The 19,645-nt window shown below is 42.2% G+C and overlaps 1 protein-coding gene across 12 annotated transcripts in view; it reads right to left on the minus strand.

Moving 5' to 3' along the window:
• Window positions 1-19,645, minus strand: part of UQCC1 (ubiquinol-cytochrome c reductase complex assembly factor 1) — a 110,460-nt gene that overhangs the window by 34,159 nt on the left and 56,656 nt on the right. For all 12 annotated transcript variants that reach the window (XM_028828354.2, XM_028828353.2, XM_077951772.1 and 9 more), the window contains one exon: window positions 12,071-12,179. In XM_028828354.2, coding sequence (XP_028684187.1) covers window positions 12,071-12,179 — 109 coding nt within the window. The remainder of the gene's footprint in view (window positions 1-12,070; window positions 12,180-19,645) is intronic.

Here is a 19,645-nt window from a genome sequence, read left to right on the forward strand (position 1 = left end):
GATGGGTATGTAACACTGTGAATTTACTAAAAAGCAAATTTACATGTTATGGGATATAAATTATATCTCTATTTTTAAAAACATAAAAATGGAATATCTGCCCTCTAGAAGCTAACTAACTGGAGAAGCTGGACCAACATATAAGATGCTTGGCCAGGCATGTTGGCTTATGCCCAGCACTTTGGGATGCCAAGGTGGGAGGATTACTTGAGCACAAGCTCAAGTGATCAGTGTGGGCAACATGGCGAGAACCCATCTCTACAAAAAACCCCACAAAAACAAAACCTCAAGATGCTTAAGGACTAAAAGGTTCAATGCTACAATACAAGTGGATACTGTGGAAGTTAGAAGAAGAAAAAAATAACACTTAGGTTAAAAATCTTAATGCCAATGCTAGAGCCATAGTTTTTAGGTAAGTACAGAGTAGTAATTAAAAGCACAGGCTCTAGAGTCCCGAGGGTTTGGGTTCCAATCCAGGCTCCCATATTTACTGTGTAAGTCTAATTAAATTGCCTAACAGTGGTACGTAGGCTGAATTTGGTCTCCCAAAAGATATCCATGTCCTAGTTCCTGGAACCTGTGAGTATTACCTTATATGGCAAAAAAGGATTTTGCAGCTAGGGTCAAATTAAGACACTTGAGACGGGGAGGGAATCCTGGATTACCCAGTTGAGCCCTAAATGCCATCATACATATTGTTCCTTTTAAGAGAGAGGCAGAGGGAAACTAGGCTCAGATAGAAGAAAAGGCAACATGACTACAGAAGCAGAAATTGCAGTGATGCAGCCACAAGTCAAGCAACGTGATTAGCCACCAAGAGCTGGAAGGGGCAAGAGTCTCCCCTAGAACCTCCAGAAGCAGCACAGCCCTGCCGACACCTTAATTTCAGCCTCATGAAACTGATTTCTGGCCTCCAGAACTGTAAGAGCATAAATTTTTGTTGTTTTAAGCCACCAAGTTTATGGTAATCTGCTGTACCTGCTATGGGAAACTATCTCTGAGTCTTAGTTTCCTCATCTGTAAAATGAGGCTAGAAATGTTACTAATCTCACAGGTAAGACTGTTTTAACATGTTATAAAATTCAAATGGTGCTTATAAAGTGCATGAAAAAAAGAAAGTGCTCAATAAATGTTAGCTATTACTATTGGGGAACTCTGCTTCTGAATTATACTGAAATCCTCAAGTTTCACATGTCGTTAGCCCATGCCTAGACCTTGCTCCTCTTAGCAAGGAGAGCAGTAAGAGTGGCAACCAAGACACCCGAGTTCTACTCTTCAGTCCGTTTCTAATTTGTACGCAGCTCTTCCAGAGCCAATCTCCCAATCACCTAAACGATAGAATTAGTTTAGGAGCAGTGGTTCTCAAACTAGAGAGCTGGTGAGAAGACAGACTGTTGGGTCCCACCCGGAAGATCAAGGGTATGCCCTAGAGCTAGCATTCTTTTTTTTTTTTTTTTTTTCCCCTGAGATGGAGTCTTGCTCTGTCGCCCAGGCTGGAGTGTAATTGCAGTCTAGCCTCGTTGCAACCTCCACCTCCCAGGTTCAAGCGATTCTCCTGCCTCAGCCTCCCGAGTAGCTGGGGACTATAGGTGCACGCCACCACACCCGGCTAATTTTTGTATTTTCAGTAGAGATGGGGTTTCACCATGTTGGCCAGGCTGATCTCCAACCCCTGACCTCATAATCCGCCCGCCTCAGCCTCCCAAAGTGCTGGGATTACAGGCGTGAGCCACCATGTCTGCCCTGAGCTAGCATGCTTAACAAGATCCCAAGCAATGGTGAGGCTGCTGGTCTGGGGACCACACTTTGAGATCTCTGGATCAGATTATTTCAGTGTTCCTTTCCAGTTTAAACAGTCTAAGATTCCCCAGTAACATCCAACAGATGCAGCACTCAAGGAATAAACACTGCTGTACCATGCTGAAATAGCCTTAAAACGAAGTTCTTTTCCTAAGTAAGAGGGGGAGGGTGGGAGTGTGAGTATGAAGTACATGGTAAAGACTAGTTTTAACTCCTGAACTAAGCAGATTGAGAAATCTAAAGCAATGGTGGAAACAGGAAGAGACTGTCCCCTTATCCAACACACTGGCCCCATTTTAATTTATCTTAATCCCACCTTTCTGCCTTTTCACCAGACCCCTTCCCCTCACAGGCTCCTCTAGAAACACATCTAGGTGTCTCCTGAATTCATTTATTGGCTTTGCCGCACACAGTATAATACCGCCTTTGTTAGTCTCCTGGCCCGGCCCCTTCAAGCACGGTGTTCAGTCTCGGTGTTCCTCTACCCTTAAAAAAAACACAACCAAGGAGTCTCTGAAAAATAATTATAAAATCAACTAAGGCAAATTCAGACGATGTAGAGACATTCAGACTCTAAACGATGGAAAAAGAAACAAATTCAGAACATTGTCAGCATTCTCATGTCTTTTTTTTCCCCCTTAATCTCTATTAGTCCTGTTGAGTAGGAAGTCTCTGCCGTATCGGATTAGAAATTGAGTAAAAGAGGCCTCAGGCTTGGGCGTGCACTGAAGAAATAAATGCAATGCCTTTAGATTCAAGAAAAGCTGTCCTCTTGGTCTTTGGCAGTGCTTGGTAATAAGACAGGAGAAAAGGTTTCTTTCTTTCAATTGGAAGGTATCATGGTATAGTAAAGAGGACACTGGACTGGAAACTGGCGTAATCTGGTCTTGGTCCTCATTCTGCTATTCTCTAGTTGTATGAGCTTGGCCAAATCAATGAACTTTTCTGGGCATCCATTTCCTCACCACAGAAATGAGAGGGTAGAACCTTAACCAGAAATATGCATTAGAAATCTTTTGGGGCCGGACGCAGTGGCTCATGCCTGTAATCCCAGCACTTTGGGAGGCCAAGGCAGGTGGATCACTTAATGTCAGGAGTTCGAGACCCACCTGGCCAACATGCTGAAACCCTATCTCTACTAAATATAAAAAATTAGCCGGGTGTGGTGGCGTGAGCCTGTAGTCCCAGCTACTCAGGAGGCTGAGGCAGGAGAATTGCTTGAACCTGGGAGGTGGAGGTTGCAGTGAGCCGAGAACACACCACACACCACTGCACTCCAGCCTGGGTGACAGAGCGAGACTCCGTCTCAAAAAAAAAAAAAAAAAATTTTGGGATTTTTCAAAATGCATATACCTGAGTCTCTTCACAGACTCAAAACCTCTGAGGCACCCAGTCTGACATTCCAAGGTTTACCCATCCTATAAAGCAGATTAAAAGTATAACCAGGATGAAACAAGAGCCAGGGAACCCATGAGGCAGGGCAGAGAGAGAACGGACCTTTTTCAAAAGGGGAGGATGGTAAGAGAAATTGAATCCAAGTGTAATCAGAGAAGATCATTCTTAAGTCAGTATTTGGAAGACAAGGCTAGCCAGACGCTAACAAAAGCAGCAAGTATTTATGTTCATCTAACACATATTTGAGTAGTGACTACTGTAGGCATGTGGTTTAAGACACCAGAATCCAAGAATCCTTATCCCATCTAATAGGAGTGACCTACATAAACCACGAGCACACCATGGTAAGTTCAGAGAAGGCCAGATATATTAACATTATTGGTGAGTACCGGGAAAAGCTTCTTGGAGGAGGTATTATCCAGCTTGTGTCTTATAGTGCCGTGAGCAGAGTAGACGAGGGAGAAGACCAGATCAGATGGAACAGCATAAACAAAAGCCTAGAGGCATAAAAGAACATAGCACACTATGGCACCAGTGAAAGTCTGGCATGAAAAGAATATGTATTTGTGTGCATGCACTTGAACTTTTTTGGAAGGAAGGGGTATGATTTGTTGGAGATAAAACTAGAAGAATGGGTTAGAGCCAGAACATGAATACTTCTTTTCTCTCCAATTTTTTTGCTTTGAAGAATTTCAAAAAATTTTTAAAAGATGTAAGAGTAATACAACAAAAATGTATATAAGTTGTTTTGATATCTGCAACTTCAAATGGTTCAGCAAAAGAAAAGTGTGTGTAGATGCATGGGTAGAGATAAAGCAAATGTTGCAAAAGATTAAACCTTTTGCACAATCTTAGATGCACATCTTTAGATGCACAATTTTTTTTTTTTTTTTTTTTAGACGGAGTCTTGCTCTGTCCCCCAGGCTGGAGTGCAATGGCCAGATCTCGGCTCACTGCAAGCTCCGCCTCCCGGGTTCATGCCATTCTCCTGCCTCAGCCTCCCGAGTAGCTGGGACTACAGGCACCCGCCACTTCGCCCGGCTAGTTTTTTGTATTTTTTAGTAGAGACGGGGTTTCACCATGTTAGCCAGGATGGTCTCGATCTCCTGACCTCGTGATCCACCTGTCTCGGCCTCCCAAAGTGCTGGGATTACAGGCTTGAGCCACCACGCCCGGCCTAGATGCACAATTTTTAATTTTCTGCAACATTTGCTTTATCTCTATCCATACATCTACACAACCTTTTCTTTTGCTAAACCATTTGAAATTCCAGATATCAAAACATTTTACCCCTAAATACTTCAGTATGTATCTGCTAAAAAGAAGCACATTCTCCTATGTAACTACAAGGGTTCTATATGCATCCTTACCCAATCTAATAGGAGGGATCTATATAAACCAGTAATTACAGCACACCATCGTTAAGTTCTATCTCTGAAGTTGGTGTAGTGCTGTAGTAACGCAGAGTCCGATGTGCCACTGAGAAGAACAGGACTGGCACCCTGACTGTATGCACCCATGCGTCTGACCAGTTGTAAAACTGCTTGAGGCACCTACTCCTCTAACTCTTGCTACCTCTTAAGGCCTAGGGGTAGGAAACATGTGTAAAGAAAGGCATGTATCTTCCAGAGGTACATTTTCAGTAGGACCCTGCTTAAATTCGTAAGCCAATCCCAAAATGGAATTACTCTGACTTCTAAGAATTTAGCCTTCTCTCTCAAAACTGACTATCCACTCCAACAGCTCAGACCATTTTAGATACTTTCAAAAGAACAGCTGGTATCTGAGAACATGTATTCTTATTTTCATGGCCTCAAGCCCAAGGGATTGTCCTTTAGTTACACTCACACCATTTTTCCCCCCGCCCAAGGAGTGTAATAGTGCGATCACAGCTCACTGCAACATCGAATTCCCTGGCCCAAGTGATCCTCCCACCTCAACCTCCCACAGAGCTGGGACCACAGGCATGTGCCACCATAACCGGCTAATTTTATTTTTGTAAAGATGAGGTCTCCCTACATTGCCCAGGCTAACTATACCTTTTGATGTGCTCCTTGTCTTTAAAAACAATACCTTTGGCAGTGAGTTTTAATTCTGACCTAGAGATGCAAAACAGTACAATTTTTATATCGTTGTAAAATAGAAGAGGTCTGAAAATTTTTGTGGGGAAAGAGAGGAGATTTGGTGACAGGTGGTGATTACAGAGGCCTGAAAGGAAATTTTCAGAAAAACTAAAGTCTCTTAAAATGTAATGCCTTTGTTAGTTTAGACACATAAAATACCAGCCGGGCGTGGTGGCTCATGCCTGTAATCCCAGCACTTTGGAAGGCCGAGAAGGGTGGATCACCTGAGGTCAGGAGTTCGAGACCAGCTGGGCCATCATGGCAAAACCCCGCCTAAAATTACAAAAATTAGCTAGGCATTGTGGTGCACGCCTGTAATCCCAGCTACTCAGGAGGCTGAGGCAGGAGAATCGCTGGAACCCGGGAGGCAGAGGTTGCAGTGAGCCAAGGTTGCGCCACTGCACTCCAGCCTGGGTGACAGAGAGAGACTCTGTCAAAAAAAAAAAAAGAAACATAAAACACCCTATGTATAAACTGGCATTTTTTAAAAATCAAGTAATCCCGTTAGAAGATGGAAAAGTATGGGAAAAGAAACTAAACAGTTGATGGTGGGGGAAACGATTTCTTATTTCCTTTTCTTCCAATATTTAAGACTAACATAGCAAACAAATATCCTTAGAATAAAACACAGTATCTCCTCGCCCCACTTTTTCCAGTACATATTCTGGGCCTGCAGGACTGTCTTCTTTCATTCTTCAGATAGTTACTGGGCAACTATTCAGGAAAGGGGCAATAACAGGCACTTTGGAGACAGATGCACGTGATCCTGCACCACAGGAATTCACCTGGAAGACAGTCAACTTAAGTGAATGACAACGATACAAAATAGAAACAGTAAGAGCTGGAAGAAGGGTAGATATAAATCATTAAGGTACTTCCGTAGGGGAAACTGGGATTGGCTTCCAGTTAGCTGTGGAAGGATGTGAAGGAATTGAGGCTGGGGTGTTAGGGTAATCTAGGCATATGCACCGAGTGAGCAAAGACACAAGACAGAAATAGCAAGGAATTCAGCTTGGCTGGAGTGAAGGGTATGTGAAGCAAGGATGGAATATGATGTTCACTGAGTGCTTACTAAGTGCCAGGCACATGTGCTAGTAGGTTTCACATACTTGAGGTTCAAGAAGAACTAGGGGAAATGAATTTGGAGAGGTAGTCTGGAGTGTGATCATAGAGGACCTTACAAAGCAAAATGGTGGTTCTGAGAAGCAAGGCAGAATTACACAGGAGTCCAGTTCAGCCCACAGTTCCTCCATTTTTCCTAGGCCCTCTGCACCATCCCATCAAGCAGCTCTGCTAGAGACAGCAGGGGACCATGAGGCGACAGAAGGTGCATTCTTACTCTGGAAGTCTCGCTGAGGCAACAGGCATGCCAAGGACCGCTGATAAGGGTAAACTGTAATTTCTCAACTACAGCCCACTCCCATCCCTTCCCATCTCTGTCTTGGAAAGCTTGAGCCTGCTCATTGTGAGCCACAAGGTGGAGATGTCTGGCAGGGCAGAACTGAGAGGAAGTCGTTTAGCCAGCCTAAGGTTACCATTAACACTTTGAGCCACTGCCGTGAGCTAATTTTTATGTTTGTTTTTTAAGTTTGGTTGAAATGTCACAAATGGAAAAATTAAGTAAAGCGCCCGCGTTAGCCACAAGACTGGACACACCTGGCTGCAAACCCAGCAAAAGAAACTTACTTCATTAGTAGGAGAGGCAGAGAGTGAAATTTACATCTGAAATCTGCCTGCACCAGGAGAAAGTGCTGAGGCCAAAGGCGCTGTCTGTTTTTACAGCTGTGTCAAGTCTTAGTTCTTTACTCTTACCAACACTCAGGAGTGCGGCAAGGGCCCAAGGAAAAACGGTCTCCAACCTCTTCAGCTGCAACTCAGCTCACAAAGATTTTTAAGAAGCAGTTAATGAAATAAAACAAGACCAGATGAGGTGATATAATGAACTTTATTTCCACAGCTAATTTATAAGTTTAAATCCCAAATAATGTTTTTTTAAGTCAGAACACTCTAAATTATTGATGTGATTTTTGTAACCTCAAATTTAACACCTGCTTTTTGTACCAGCTTCACGATGATATATGAGTCTGCTCCATTTTTCACAATAGTTGGGCTCCAAAAAGTTGGTGAAAAGCAAATTTTCGTAAAATAAAAATTTTCCCACCAAATCAGAATAGAATTCTAATTTCAAAGGAGTTTTTGATGCAAATTTATTATTCATCACTAACTCAAAAGTGGCTCTCGTATTTCTTGATCTTCCACACACCAATCCACTCAAAGCAATCACCTCTAAGATTCTGGCATGAGAAAAATCACTACTACATTGACCGGTTTTATAAATTCTACCTTTTATATGAGTTTTCTTACAGAGGTACACCTGGGATGCCAAATAACACAGACACAGATTTGCAAATTACCACCTTCAAATCAGATTTTCAAGCTGAAAAAAAGCTGAAAACTTGGGGCTCATGCAGTTAGGCCTCCCCTGTCCCCACCTTTTTTTTTTTTTTTTTTTTTTAACACAGAAACTGAAGCACAGAAGAGGAAAGATTTGCCAGTCAGGGTGAGAACCAGGCCAGACTGGCTCTACACTGCCTATTACTTCTCCCTAACCACATGTCCCATTTATAGGTTGTACACACACAGAAGACTGAGATCCCCTCAAACACACACATGCACTCACACTCATCCATGCATGCATTCACAACCCACTGGTTAATATACAATTGTCTTGCCTATATAAGGCGTGTCTATCTATGCCATGAGGTTAAAAGGAGGTATCAAGTCAACTATAGCAGAAAAGCAATAAATAGTAATTCCCCAACTCTTCCAAATCTGTTATTTTAAAACCATCATCCTTTACTTACAGTCTTTGTAACTAAATCGGAACTTGGGCACTTCTCTTCATAAAGGCAATTTAAGAGCCTGTATTGGGGTACCACCTAAAGCCTTGTTATTGGCCCCTACCCCACCCTCGTCACTAGCAACATCCGCATCACCTGGAAGCTTTTCAGAACTGGAGATTTTCTGACCCCTGTTCTGAAACTTACTGAATCAAAATCTGTATTTTAACAAGATCCTCAGGTGAACCACAGGCACATTAAGGTCTGAGAAACGCTTACCTAAAACACTTCCTTATGGGCAGCACCCTATCTACAACAATCCAAACAGAAAAAATGGCTTGATAAAATGCAATAGGGGAAAAATTCCCCTAATTCCTGCAGGACTGCACTGATACACACTTGGATCAGAGACTAATAAATCAGGTATGATTTATCTAATAAATGTTAGCTTAAAAAAGAATTCCAAAGGCTGGTATTCAATATATTCATTCATTTGACAATTATTCAATGTTTACTGCATAAGCAAAAAACTGAGTAAGATGGTTTTCTGCTTTTATAAAACTTACAGTTAAGTAGAAGGGACACTACATAAGAATTAACATGGGAGAAGGCTCAAGTGTTGACTACTGTGATGAAGAGAGATGGAGGTCCAGAAGGAAATTCATCTGCGGGCAGAGGCAATTAAAATATTCCTGTGGTCCAGGAGTCAGCAACCTATGGCTCATTAAGCTATTCAGGATAGGGACAGCTGTGGCCCATAGGGCTCTAGTGAGACAACTTCCAGCAGAGTTTAGTCAACAATGATAAGAACAGGTTCACTAAAGGAAGAGCTACTGCGTAACTGCCTGGCAGTCAGCCAGGACTTTGGCTGACCAGGAGGTATCTCTGGCCGTCATTAAATACGACTGAGATTGCCAACACCACCTTATGTCCACTGTGCGTTGCCACGGAGTCGGGTGGTAACTACTTGAGGGCATGTGGGAACACTCAGCTCGGTGAATACCTTAAAGGCTGCTGATCTCACTCCGGGCAGCTGTGATATTGTGAAATATATATTTGGTCTTCAACTCCTTTCCTGGCATACAACTCCTAAAATCTTTGGCCTCTCCAAACTGGTGTCTTTTTGTATGTTAATGATTGACTGGTGGCTGGCAGCACTTAGGTAGCTTCAGGATAGAGGCTGGTCACTGAAAAGACCAAGGGAGGATTAGAAGGTTAGGACTTTCTGTCCCATCTCCCAAACTCCAAAGAGGGCAGAGAGGCTGACTGATTTCCAATGGCCAGTGGTTTAATCAGTTGTGCCTACATAACGCAGCTTCCATAAAATCCCTAAATGGACTGGGTTTGGGGGCACTTCAGGATAGCTGAACAGGTGGATGCTGCTGGACGGCTGCACACCAGGAAAGGTATGGAATCTCCTCACTCCTTCCCACATCTTGTCCTATGCATCTCTTCATCTGTATCCTTTGTAATATCCTTTATAATAAACCGGTAATGTAATAAGTGTTTCCCTGAGTTCTGTGAGCCGCTCCAGCGAATTAACTGAACCCAAGGAAAGGGTGGGAAACCCCAATTTATAATCGGTTGGCCAGAAGCACAAGTAAAACAGCCTGGAGCTTGCAACTGGTGTGGCAAGTTGGGGGCAGTCTTGTGGGCAAAGCCCTCAACCTGTGGGATCTGACACTATCTCCGGGTATACAATATTGGAATTGAATTGGGTTAGAGGACACCCACCTGGCGACCTCTCTCCAGAATTGATTGCCTGTTTGCTGTGTGGGAGAAACTCCCACAAATGTGTCACAGAAACCTTCTGTGTAATAGTAATTGAGTGAGAGAACAGAAAAAATACTTTCTTTTCCTATATTATACAGCAGCCAAGACAGTAAGAAAGCATAACAGTGAGAAAAATGAAAAAGGAACCAAAGAGGATGATTACAAAGATAGCTCTCAGGTGAAGGATACGCATCAACTCAAAAATGGTTACTTTTCTCCTTCCTTGAAGGTAAGAAAAAATAACATAAAAAATAAAAAAGGTTACTTCTGGGGAGTTAGACTGGGGAGAAAAAAGACACTTGTTTTTTTAAACTCAATACTTTTTACTCTTTGATTTCTATTATATGAGCATATGTAACTTTTATAATATGTCCATAAACTTTGTTTACTTCTCAGTCCACAGGGATAACTTTGCCCTGTAACAAAAGAAACCAAATTAACCCATTTCATGACCCAGTCATGGTTCTAATTTGGATGCTCCCAAGCTGGGAGGCAATGAAATGAGAAGTAACAGGGAACTACAAGCTACTAAAACATGATCTAGATACACAAAATCCACAACACAAACAAAAGAAGATACTATTGAGAGGTGAAGCCAGCTGGGCTTCTGGGTCGAGTGGGGACTTAGAGAACTTTTCTGTTTAGCTAGAGGATTGTAAATGCACCAATCTGTGTTGCGTATCTAGCTAGAGGATTGTAAATGCACTAATCAGCATTCTGTAAAAACGTACCAATCAGCACTCTGTGTCTAGCTAAAGGATTGTAAATGCACCAGTCAGCACTCTGTAAAAATGCACCAATCAGCGCTCTGTGTCTAGCTAAAGGATTGTAAATACACCAATCAGCACTCTGTAAAATGGACCAATCAGCAGGACATGGGCAAGGACAAATAAGGCAATAAAAGCTGGCCACCCTAGCCAGCAGCGGCAACCCACTTGGGTCCCCTTCCACACTGTGGAAGCTTTGTTCTTTCGCTCTTCACAATATATCTTGCTGCTTCTCATTCTTTGGGTCCATACCACCTTTAAGAGCTGTAATACTTGCCGTGAAGGTCTGCAGCTTCATTCTTGAAGTCAATTGAGACCATGAAGCCACTGGAAGGAAGAAACTCTGGACACACCATCTTTAAGAGCTGTAACGCTCACTGCGAAGGTCTGTGGCTTAATTCTTGAAGTCAGCGAGACCAAGAACCCACCAGAAGGAACCAACTCTGGACACACTATGATCTGTATAACCAACTACATTCTAGTGTTTTGGTTTCATTTTTCTTTTTCTTTTTTTTTTGAGACGGAGTCTTGCTCTGTCGCCCAGGCTGGAGTGCAGTGGCCGGATCTCAGCTCACTGCAAGCTCTGCCTCCCGGGTTTACGCCATTCTCCTGCCTCAGCCTCCTGTGTAGCTGGGACTACAGGCGCCCGCCACCTCACCCGGCTAGTTTTTTGTATTTTTTAGTAGAGACGGGGTTTCACCGTGTTAGCCAGGATGGTCTCGATCTCCTGACCTCGTGATCTGCCCATCTCGGCCTCCCAAAGTGCTGGGATTACAGGCTTGAGCCACTGCGCCCGGCCTGGTTTCATTTTTCTATTGTCATTACATCCCATGTGACACATATATACAATATATTCCCCTTTCTCAGGTTAATTATTAAATGTATCAATGTACATTTTCAGTAGGTATGTTACTAGACTCTTCTAGGTTGCTAGTGATCAAGGAGCTTGAGTTTCAGTTCCTGAGGAGAGTGTAGGCCCCATACCAGGGCCTCCCATCAGAACTAATTTATAGGACTGGTTCAAATATTGAATTGGTGTCAAAGGTATAGTATCCTTAACTGGATTATCATTTGATTCCCTCCATTCACCAAATCCATCCCTCCTATCACCATGATTTGGGCTTTACAATCCCATCTCCATACAAGATGACTTCATACTGACAAATCACAAATAATGTGTACAAACACAAAGTATCTGTGGAGTATGAGTTTCCACAGAGGCAGAAAAAGTGACTTTAGCTGAACTGCCACTTGATATTAGGCAGCATTTCACAGAAATCTAAAAGCAAGGCCATTTTAGAACAGATAACACTCCAAACTCAAACCCTTCTCTAGAATTGTCCAGGACCAGCATCTGACAGCACTCACTTACCCCCATGACTCTGCCGCGCTGCTGAACATCCTCCCACATAAAATGAACTATGATACGACACATGTACTTCCCACTCCGGCCTTCCTGCTTCATTCGGACTAGACACATCCTAGGTGGGAAGAAGACAAAAAAACTCTTGGCTGTTTGCATTTTTCACATCACTCATTTCCACTGAAGGACTCCTCATCTAAGAGTGAGTTTAGCAAAGGGCACCAAATCAAACTGGAAGTGAACTTAGTTTAAAAAAAAAAAAAAAAAAAAAAAAACTTTTACTGAAATATAACAAAGATACTATTAACTGTATAAATCTTAAGTGTACAGCCTGGATGAATTTTTATGTATTATACATACACCCACACAAGCACCACCAGATCAAGATACAGATTATTTAGGGCACCTCGGATGGCTCCCTCATACCTGGAGGGAACCACATTTTGTGGTTAGAAGATAAACAAGTCTGAATCCTTCATTTTACTGATGAAAGCAGAAGTCCTAAAGAAGGAAAGTAATTTGCCCAACACCAGAGTCCATAAAACTGGGTATAGAACTGTGCTGTCCAATACAGTGGCTCCACTGTGGCTACTGAGCATTTTAAATATGGCTAGTCAAAGCTGAGATGTCGCACAAGTTTAAGATTTCAAAGATTTAGTTCAAGAAAAAGAATGTAAAATATCTCATTCATTTTTAATACTGCTTTCATGTTGAAAAAATATTTCAGATATACTGGGTTACATAAAACCTATTAAAATTTGTTTCTTTTTACTTTTTCAAATGTAAGTACTAGAAAATTTTAAATTACATACATGGCTTGCGTTATACTTCCGTTGGACAACACCTGTCCAGAACACAGATCACAGAAAGTATTATGATTATATTTCTGTAATTATCAAACTGTTTCCCCCACCAGAATGTAAGCTCTACTGAAGATAAAGATCAAGTCTGGTTTTTGTCAACATTTTATTTCCAGGGCTTAAGTACAGTAGGCACTCAATATACACTTGCTGAATAAATAAATGAACAAATACCACAGGGCCAAGGTTAGGACGTTTTCCCCTATACCACATTTGCCTTTAGTCAGTCCAGAGGGTTTTCTGCTCAAGACCTTACATAATCTAAACATACAAGAATTATATTTTATTATATATAGGAATATAAGCAGGGTCCCCAACTTTTCAAACTAGTTCCTCATCTCATGACCATAGTTCATTCTTTTCTGTTTTCCCCTTTTTGAGACAGGGTCTCATTCTGTCACCCAGGCCGGAGTGCAGTGGCACAAACACAGCTCACTGTAGCCTCGACCTCCCGAGCTTAAGGGAGCCTCCTGCCTCAGCCTCCTGTGTAGCTGGGATCACAGGTGTGTACCACCACGCCCAGCTAATTTTTTATTTTTTTGTAGAGATGAGGGTCTCACTTTGTTGTGCAAGCAGGTCTCGAACTCCTGGGCTCAAGACTTCCTCCCACTTCAGCCTCCCAAAGTGTTGGGATTACAGGTGTGGGGCACTGTGCCTGGTAGACCATACTTATTTTTATTGTTTCTCATTAAATAGCTCATTAAGCAGCTACAATAGGATTACTCACCTAAAAGACAATTCCTGTTATAATTATGGAATAGTTAATCCAACCTGACAATTCTACCTCCATACACAATTGATCTTGCCAATTAATATCTACCAGCAATAGTATGGTACAATGAAATGATTACAGCTTGGCCTGTCTCAACATCTTTGTTAATAACTAAGATGGAGAAAACAAAACATATTTACCAAATTTGCAGATGACAAGAAGCTGGGCAGGAGAACAAATGTGCTAGATGACCCAACCATGAACCAAAAATACTTCAACAGGTTGAATCTAACAAGATCAACCTAATAGGGATAAATTCAGGATCCTGCATTTGGGTCTGAAAGAACAACTGTAAAAGTACAGCACAGATGAGTCATGCCTACATATGTGTGAAAAGACTTACAGGTTTAAGTTGATATTATGTGCTCAGTAGGAATCAAGAGGATAACAATGTTGCCCTCCAAATTAATGTGATTTTAGATACAGTAATGCAAATATAATATCCTCAGTGTGTAAAGTGAGACTTTTGTTCTACTCAACACAAACCAGAACCTATTTGGAATACTATCCACAGTTTTGAACATTATATTTTAAGAAATAGGAGGACCAGAAGCATCTTAAGAAGACCAGAAGATATTTAATCTAGAGAAAAACAGGAAAGTTGACTTAAACATTGTAGAAAAGTGATTAAACTGTTTACCAAAGAGAATCAGGCCACGCCTGGTGGCTCACACCTATAATCCCAGCATTTGGGAGGCCAAGGCAGGAAGATCACTTGAGCCCAGATGTTTGAGACCAACCTGGGCAACACAGTGGGACCCCGTTTCTACAAAAAATATGAAAATTAGTCAGGTGCCGTGATGTATGCCTGCAGTCCCAGCTACTCAGGAGGCTGAGGCAGGAAGATCCCTCGAGCCCAAAAGGTCAAGGCTGCAGTGAGCCATGATGGTGCCACTGAACTCCAGTCTGGGTAATGGAGTGAGACGCTGTCTCAACAAACAAAACCAAAGCGTTAGAATCAGAACCAATGGGCAGGTCACAGAGGGAGAAAGATATACTCAACATTGAAGAGCAAAATCAAAAGCTTACTAACAGGAATGTCTAAAGTTTTGTTTTCTTTAATTTTAGAGACAAGGTCTTGCTCTGTCACCCAGGCTACAGTGCAGTGGCACAATCATAGCCTACTGTAACTTCAAACTCTTGGACTCAAGTCATCCTTCCACCTCAGCCTCCCAAAGCCCTGGGATTATAGGCATGAGCCACTGTGCCTGGCCTGAGTGTCTGAAGATTTGAATAATGAAACTGACAACCTCAAAAAGTAGAGAATTTGCCTGTCTCTGAGAAGTGAATCAACGCTTGGTGGGAACTCGGGTATCTGACAGAAGGTCAGGTGCAGTGGTTCACACCTGTAATCCCATGGCCGGGGGCCGGTTCACATGGCTGGGTGCGGTGGTTCACACCTGTAATCCCAGCACTTTGGGAGGCCAAGGCCGGCAGATCACCTGAGGTCAGGAGTTTGAGACCAACCTGGCCAACATGGTGAAACCCCGTCTCTACCAAAAACACAAAAATTAGCCAGGTGTGGTGGTGTGCGCTTGGAATCTCAGCTACTCCAGAGGCTGAGGCAGGAGAACTGCTTGAACTCGGGAGGCAGAGGTTGCAGTGCCAAGATCACACCACTGCACTCCAGCCTGGGTAACAGAGTGAGACTCCATCTGAAAATAAAAAGAAGGCTGACTACGTGATCCCAAATGAGATTTACTGATGTGATTCAAAATCTGTAGACTGGGTGCAGTGGCTAACGCCTGTAATTCCAACACTTTAGGAGGCTGAGGTGGGCGGATCACCTGAGGTCAGGAGTTCAAGTCCAGCCTGGCCAACATGGTGAAACCCCGTTTCTACTAGAAATACAAAAATTAGCCAGGTGTGGTGGTGTGCGCCTGTAATCCCAGCTGCTTGGAAGGCTGAGACAGGAGAATTGCTTGAACCCGAGAGATGGAGGTTGCAGTGAGCCAAAATCGTGCCACTACACTCCAGCCTGGGTGACAGAGCAAGACTCTCAAAATGAAAAAACAAAAAAACTGTAACCTCTGACCCCAGGTAGTGCTTAAGAAATAGCACTTTATAGGCTGGGTGTGGTGCCTTACACCTGTAATCTCAGCACTTTGGGAGGCTGAGGTGAGCGGATTACTTGAGGTCAGGAGTTCAAGACCAGCTTGGCCAACATGGTGAAACTCCGTTTCTACTAAAAATACAAAAATTAGCCAGGTATGGTAGTATGCGCCTATAATCCCAGCTACTTGAAAGACTGCGGCAGGAGAATTGCTTGAACCTGGGAGGCAGAGATTGCAGTGAGCCAAGAACACACCACTGCACTCCAGCCTGGGCGACAGGGTAAGACTCCATCTCCAAAAAAACAAACAAACAAACAAAAACCGCACTTTGTGACAATAATGAAACAGGGCACAGAAAAAGATTTGGCTACTTGATAGGACACAGAGCATATTCCACAGCAGAAACAAATTGGGAAAAAGTTCAACAGTCCTTTTTCATAAGACTTTTCTAAAAGTTAATCAAATCCCTCATGTCAGCCTCTCACCTGAAAAGACGCTGTGTGTTTTGATGCTTAAGTGCTGTCAGAGGCCAATTCATCAACAGTAATAGTGAGGTAATGGAATTCTTCATTTATTTGAAAATTCTGTAGTTTGTTAATACACCTGCCCTCTGAGGTTTACAAGGCACAGATTTTCTCAGACCATAAACTTTCTAAACGTATCAACATGGGATGAAGTGTTTTTTGTTTCACAACAGTTTGTTCTATAGCCCTTACAGATAACAGTGGGCTCAAATGGTTATCCAGTTGAAAAGATAAGGCAAAATGAAGACACTTTCAAAATGGTGACTGACAATTCACTCAATGAACATAGGAGTCCCTATTGTGTGAAGGTGTACGGCTGGATGCTGTGGGGATTACAGTGATGGCTAAAACTAGAACCCAGCTTTTATGGAGCAGTTTCCTCTAGGTGAGATAAGGTATGCCACACATAAACAGCCCTAAAAGGGAATGCGATAGATTTCTCAAGAGAAGAGTGCAATGGAGCTTAAGAGGATGACTTTTGGCCAAGTAGAATCAGAGAAAGCTTCATGGAAAATGAAACACCATACCTGGATCTTGGAAGGACAAGCTGAAGTTGAACAGGTTGAAACAAAAGACAAAGGGAATGTCCAGCTGATGGACTGTTCTAAGCAAAGGCAGGCCCATGGAAGAGTTCAGGATGTCAAGGTAACAATGACTACCTAGATTGTGGGGAGGGCAGGGTATAGGATGCAGAAAACTGAAGCCACAAAGGTCATGAAGAGCTTTAAAATGACTTGCTAAGAAAAAGTATGGACTTTACTCAGCAGGCAGTGGCCAGCTACTGGAAGAAGATTTGCTTCTTAGCACTGAGAACAGATGAGTCTCTGAGAAGTTAACCCTTTCTTCCCAGCCTTAATCCTATAATAAAATATAAATATCACCAGGGCTGGAAAAGCACAAATTTGGTGAATATAGTCATGTATAACATTACGACATTTTGGTCAACAACAGACCACATATATGAGAGTGGTCCCATAAGATTATAATGGAGCAGAAAAATTCCTATCACCTGGTCTAGATGGTCCTGACCTGGTAGAGGCCTAGACTAATGTGAGTGTTTGTGTTACAGTTTGGTTTTTGTTCTTTTTTTAGAGACAGGGAATCACTTTGTCACCCAGACTGCAGTGCTGTGATACAATCATAGCTCACTGTAACCTCAAACTCTTGGACTCAAGCTATCCTCCTGCCTCGGCATCCCAAGTAGCCAGGACTACAGGTGCACGCCACTGTGCCCAGCTAAGTTGTTAATTTTTTTGTAGAGACAGGGTCTCACCATCTTGCCCAGGCTGGTCTTGAATTCCTGGGCTCAAGTGATCTACCTTGGTCTCCCAAAGTGCTAAGATACAGGCACAAGCCACTGCGCCCAGCTCTATGTCTTAATTTTTAACAAAATTTTTAAAAGTAGAAAATAAAATTAAAAAAAAAAATGGAAAAAAGATTATAGAATAACAATATAAAGAAAGCTGTATAGTGTGTGTTTTAAGCTTAAAATGTAAGAATCAAAAAGTTTTTTTAGGCTGGGCATGGTGGCTCACACCTGTAATTCCAGCACTTTGGGAGGCCGAGGTGGGTGGATCACTTGAGGTTAGGAGACCAGCCTGGCCAACATCGTGAAACCCCATCTCTACTAAAAATACAAAAATTAACCAGGCGTGGTGGCGCATGCCTGTAGTCCCAGATACTCAGGAGGCTTAGGCAGGAGAATCACTTGAACCGGGAGGCGGAGGTTGCAGTGAGCTGAGATCATGCCACTGTACTCCAGCCTGGGCAACAGAGCATGACTCTGTCTAAAAAAAAAAAAAAAAGTTTTTTTAAATTAAAAAGTTTATAAAGCATAAATGTTACAGTAAGCTAAGTTTAATTTATTATCGAAGAAAAAATTTTTAAATAAATTTAGTGTAGCCTATGGCCAGGTGTGGTGGCTCACACCTGTAATCCCAGCACTTTGGGAGGCCAAGGCGGGCAGACCGCTTGAGCCCAAGAGTTCAAGACCGACTGAGGTAACAAAGTGAGACCCCACCTCTACAAAAAAATGTAAAAATTAGCCAAATGTGGTAGTGAGCGTCTGTAGTCCCAGCTATTGAGAAGGCTGAGGTGGGAGGATTGCTTGAGCCTGGGAAGTCAAGACTGCATTGAGTTGTGGTTGCACCACCAAATTCTGGACTGAATGATGGAGTGAAACCCTGTCTCAAAAAAAAAAAAAAAAAATTAGCTTAAGTGTACAGTGTTTATAAAGTCTACAGTTGTATACAGTAATGTCTGACTCACCCAGAGCAACTTCTAGTTCTGCAAGCTCTATTTATGGTAAGTGCCTTATACAAGAATACCATTTTTTATTTCTTATATTGCATTTTACTGTACTTTTTCTATGTTTAGATACATTTAGATATACAAATACTTACTATTATAACTGCTTGCAGTATTCAGAATTGTACAGGTCTACAGCCTAGGAGCCATAGGTCATACCATACGTCCCAGGTGTCTAATAGGCTATACCACCTAGGTTTGTGTAAGTGTACTCTATCATGCCCACACAATAATGAAATACCTAATGATGCATTTCTCAGGACAGATCCCCATCATTAAGCTACACACAACTGAATTTACTTTAATAGAACTATCGTTTTCAGAATATTCTGATCCAGAAATATAAACTAAAGATTATACCTGCCTTTTGAGAAATATACAACCAGCAAAGATTGTTATAACCTGTACCTAATTTTGCTGATACTAACAGTTTAAAAAACATGGATCGATGCCTGAAAATAAAAGGAGGGCAAATTCTCATTACTCCTAAAACGTTGGACCCAATAAGTTCAACAGACCTTTTATTGATGCAGAACACTAAATATTGTAACTCCTCATTTAACATCACAGATAGATTCTTGGAAACTGTAACTTTAAGCTTAACAACATAAAACGAAACCTATTTTACCGTAGGCTAAGTGACATAAACAAGAGTTATATTCCTACAGTATATTTCTGGTCACAAAAACACCACTAAACTTCTAAATAAAGACCCAAAAGACTTCCAATATTAAACACTGAAATAATGTGAGCTATGCATACATTATGGCAGGGCACACTCAGACTCACACCCATTCCAATAAGGACAATTTAGACATGTCAGTTCACCTCGTGTGCACATCTTTGGGATGTGGGAGGAACAGGAGGACCCAGAGAAAACCCACCTAGACATGGACAGAACATGCAAACTCCACACAGACAGTGGCCCCAGATGGGAATTGTTATTTTTTTCCTCATCACTGTTATAACAAAATGACATTGAACAGAACAATGTAATTTGAAGAACTGCTATATAAACCTCTACAGCCGGGCGCGGTGGTTCAAGCCTGTAATCCCAGCACTTTGGG

Source organism: Macaca mulatta, chromosome 10, assembly GCF_049350105.2.
Source record: "Macaca mulatta isolate MMU2019108-1 chromosome 10, T2T-MMU8v2.0, whole genome shotgun sequence".
Taxonomy (NCBI): Eukaryota; Metazoa; Chordata; class Mammalia; order Primates; family Cercopithecidae; genus Macaca; species Macaca mulatta.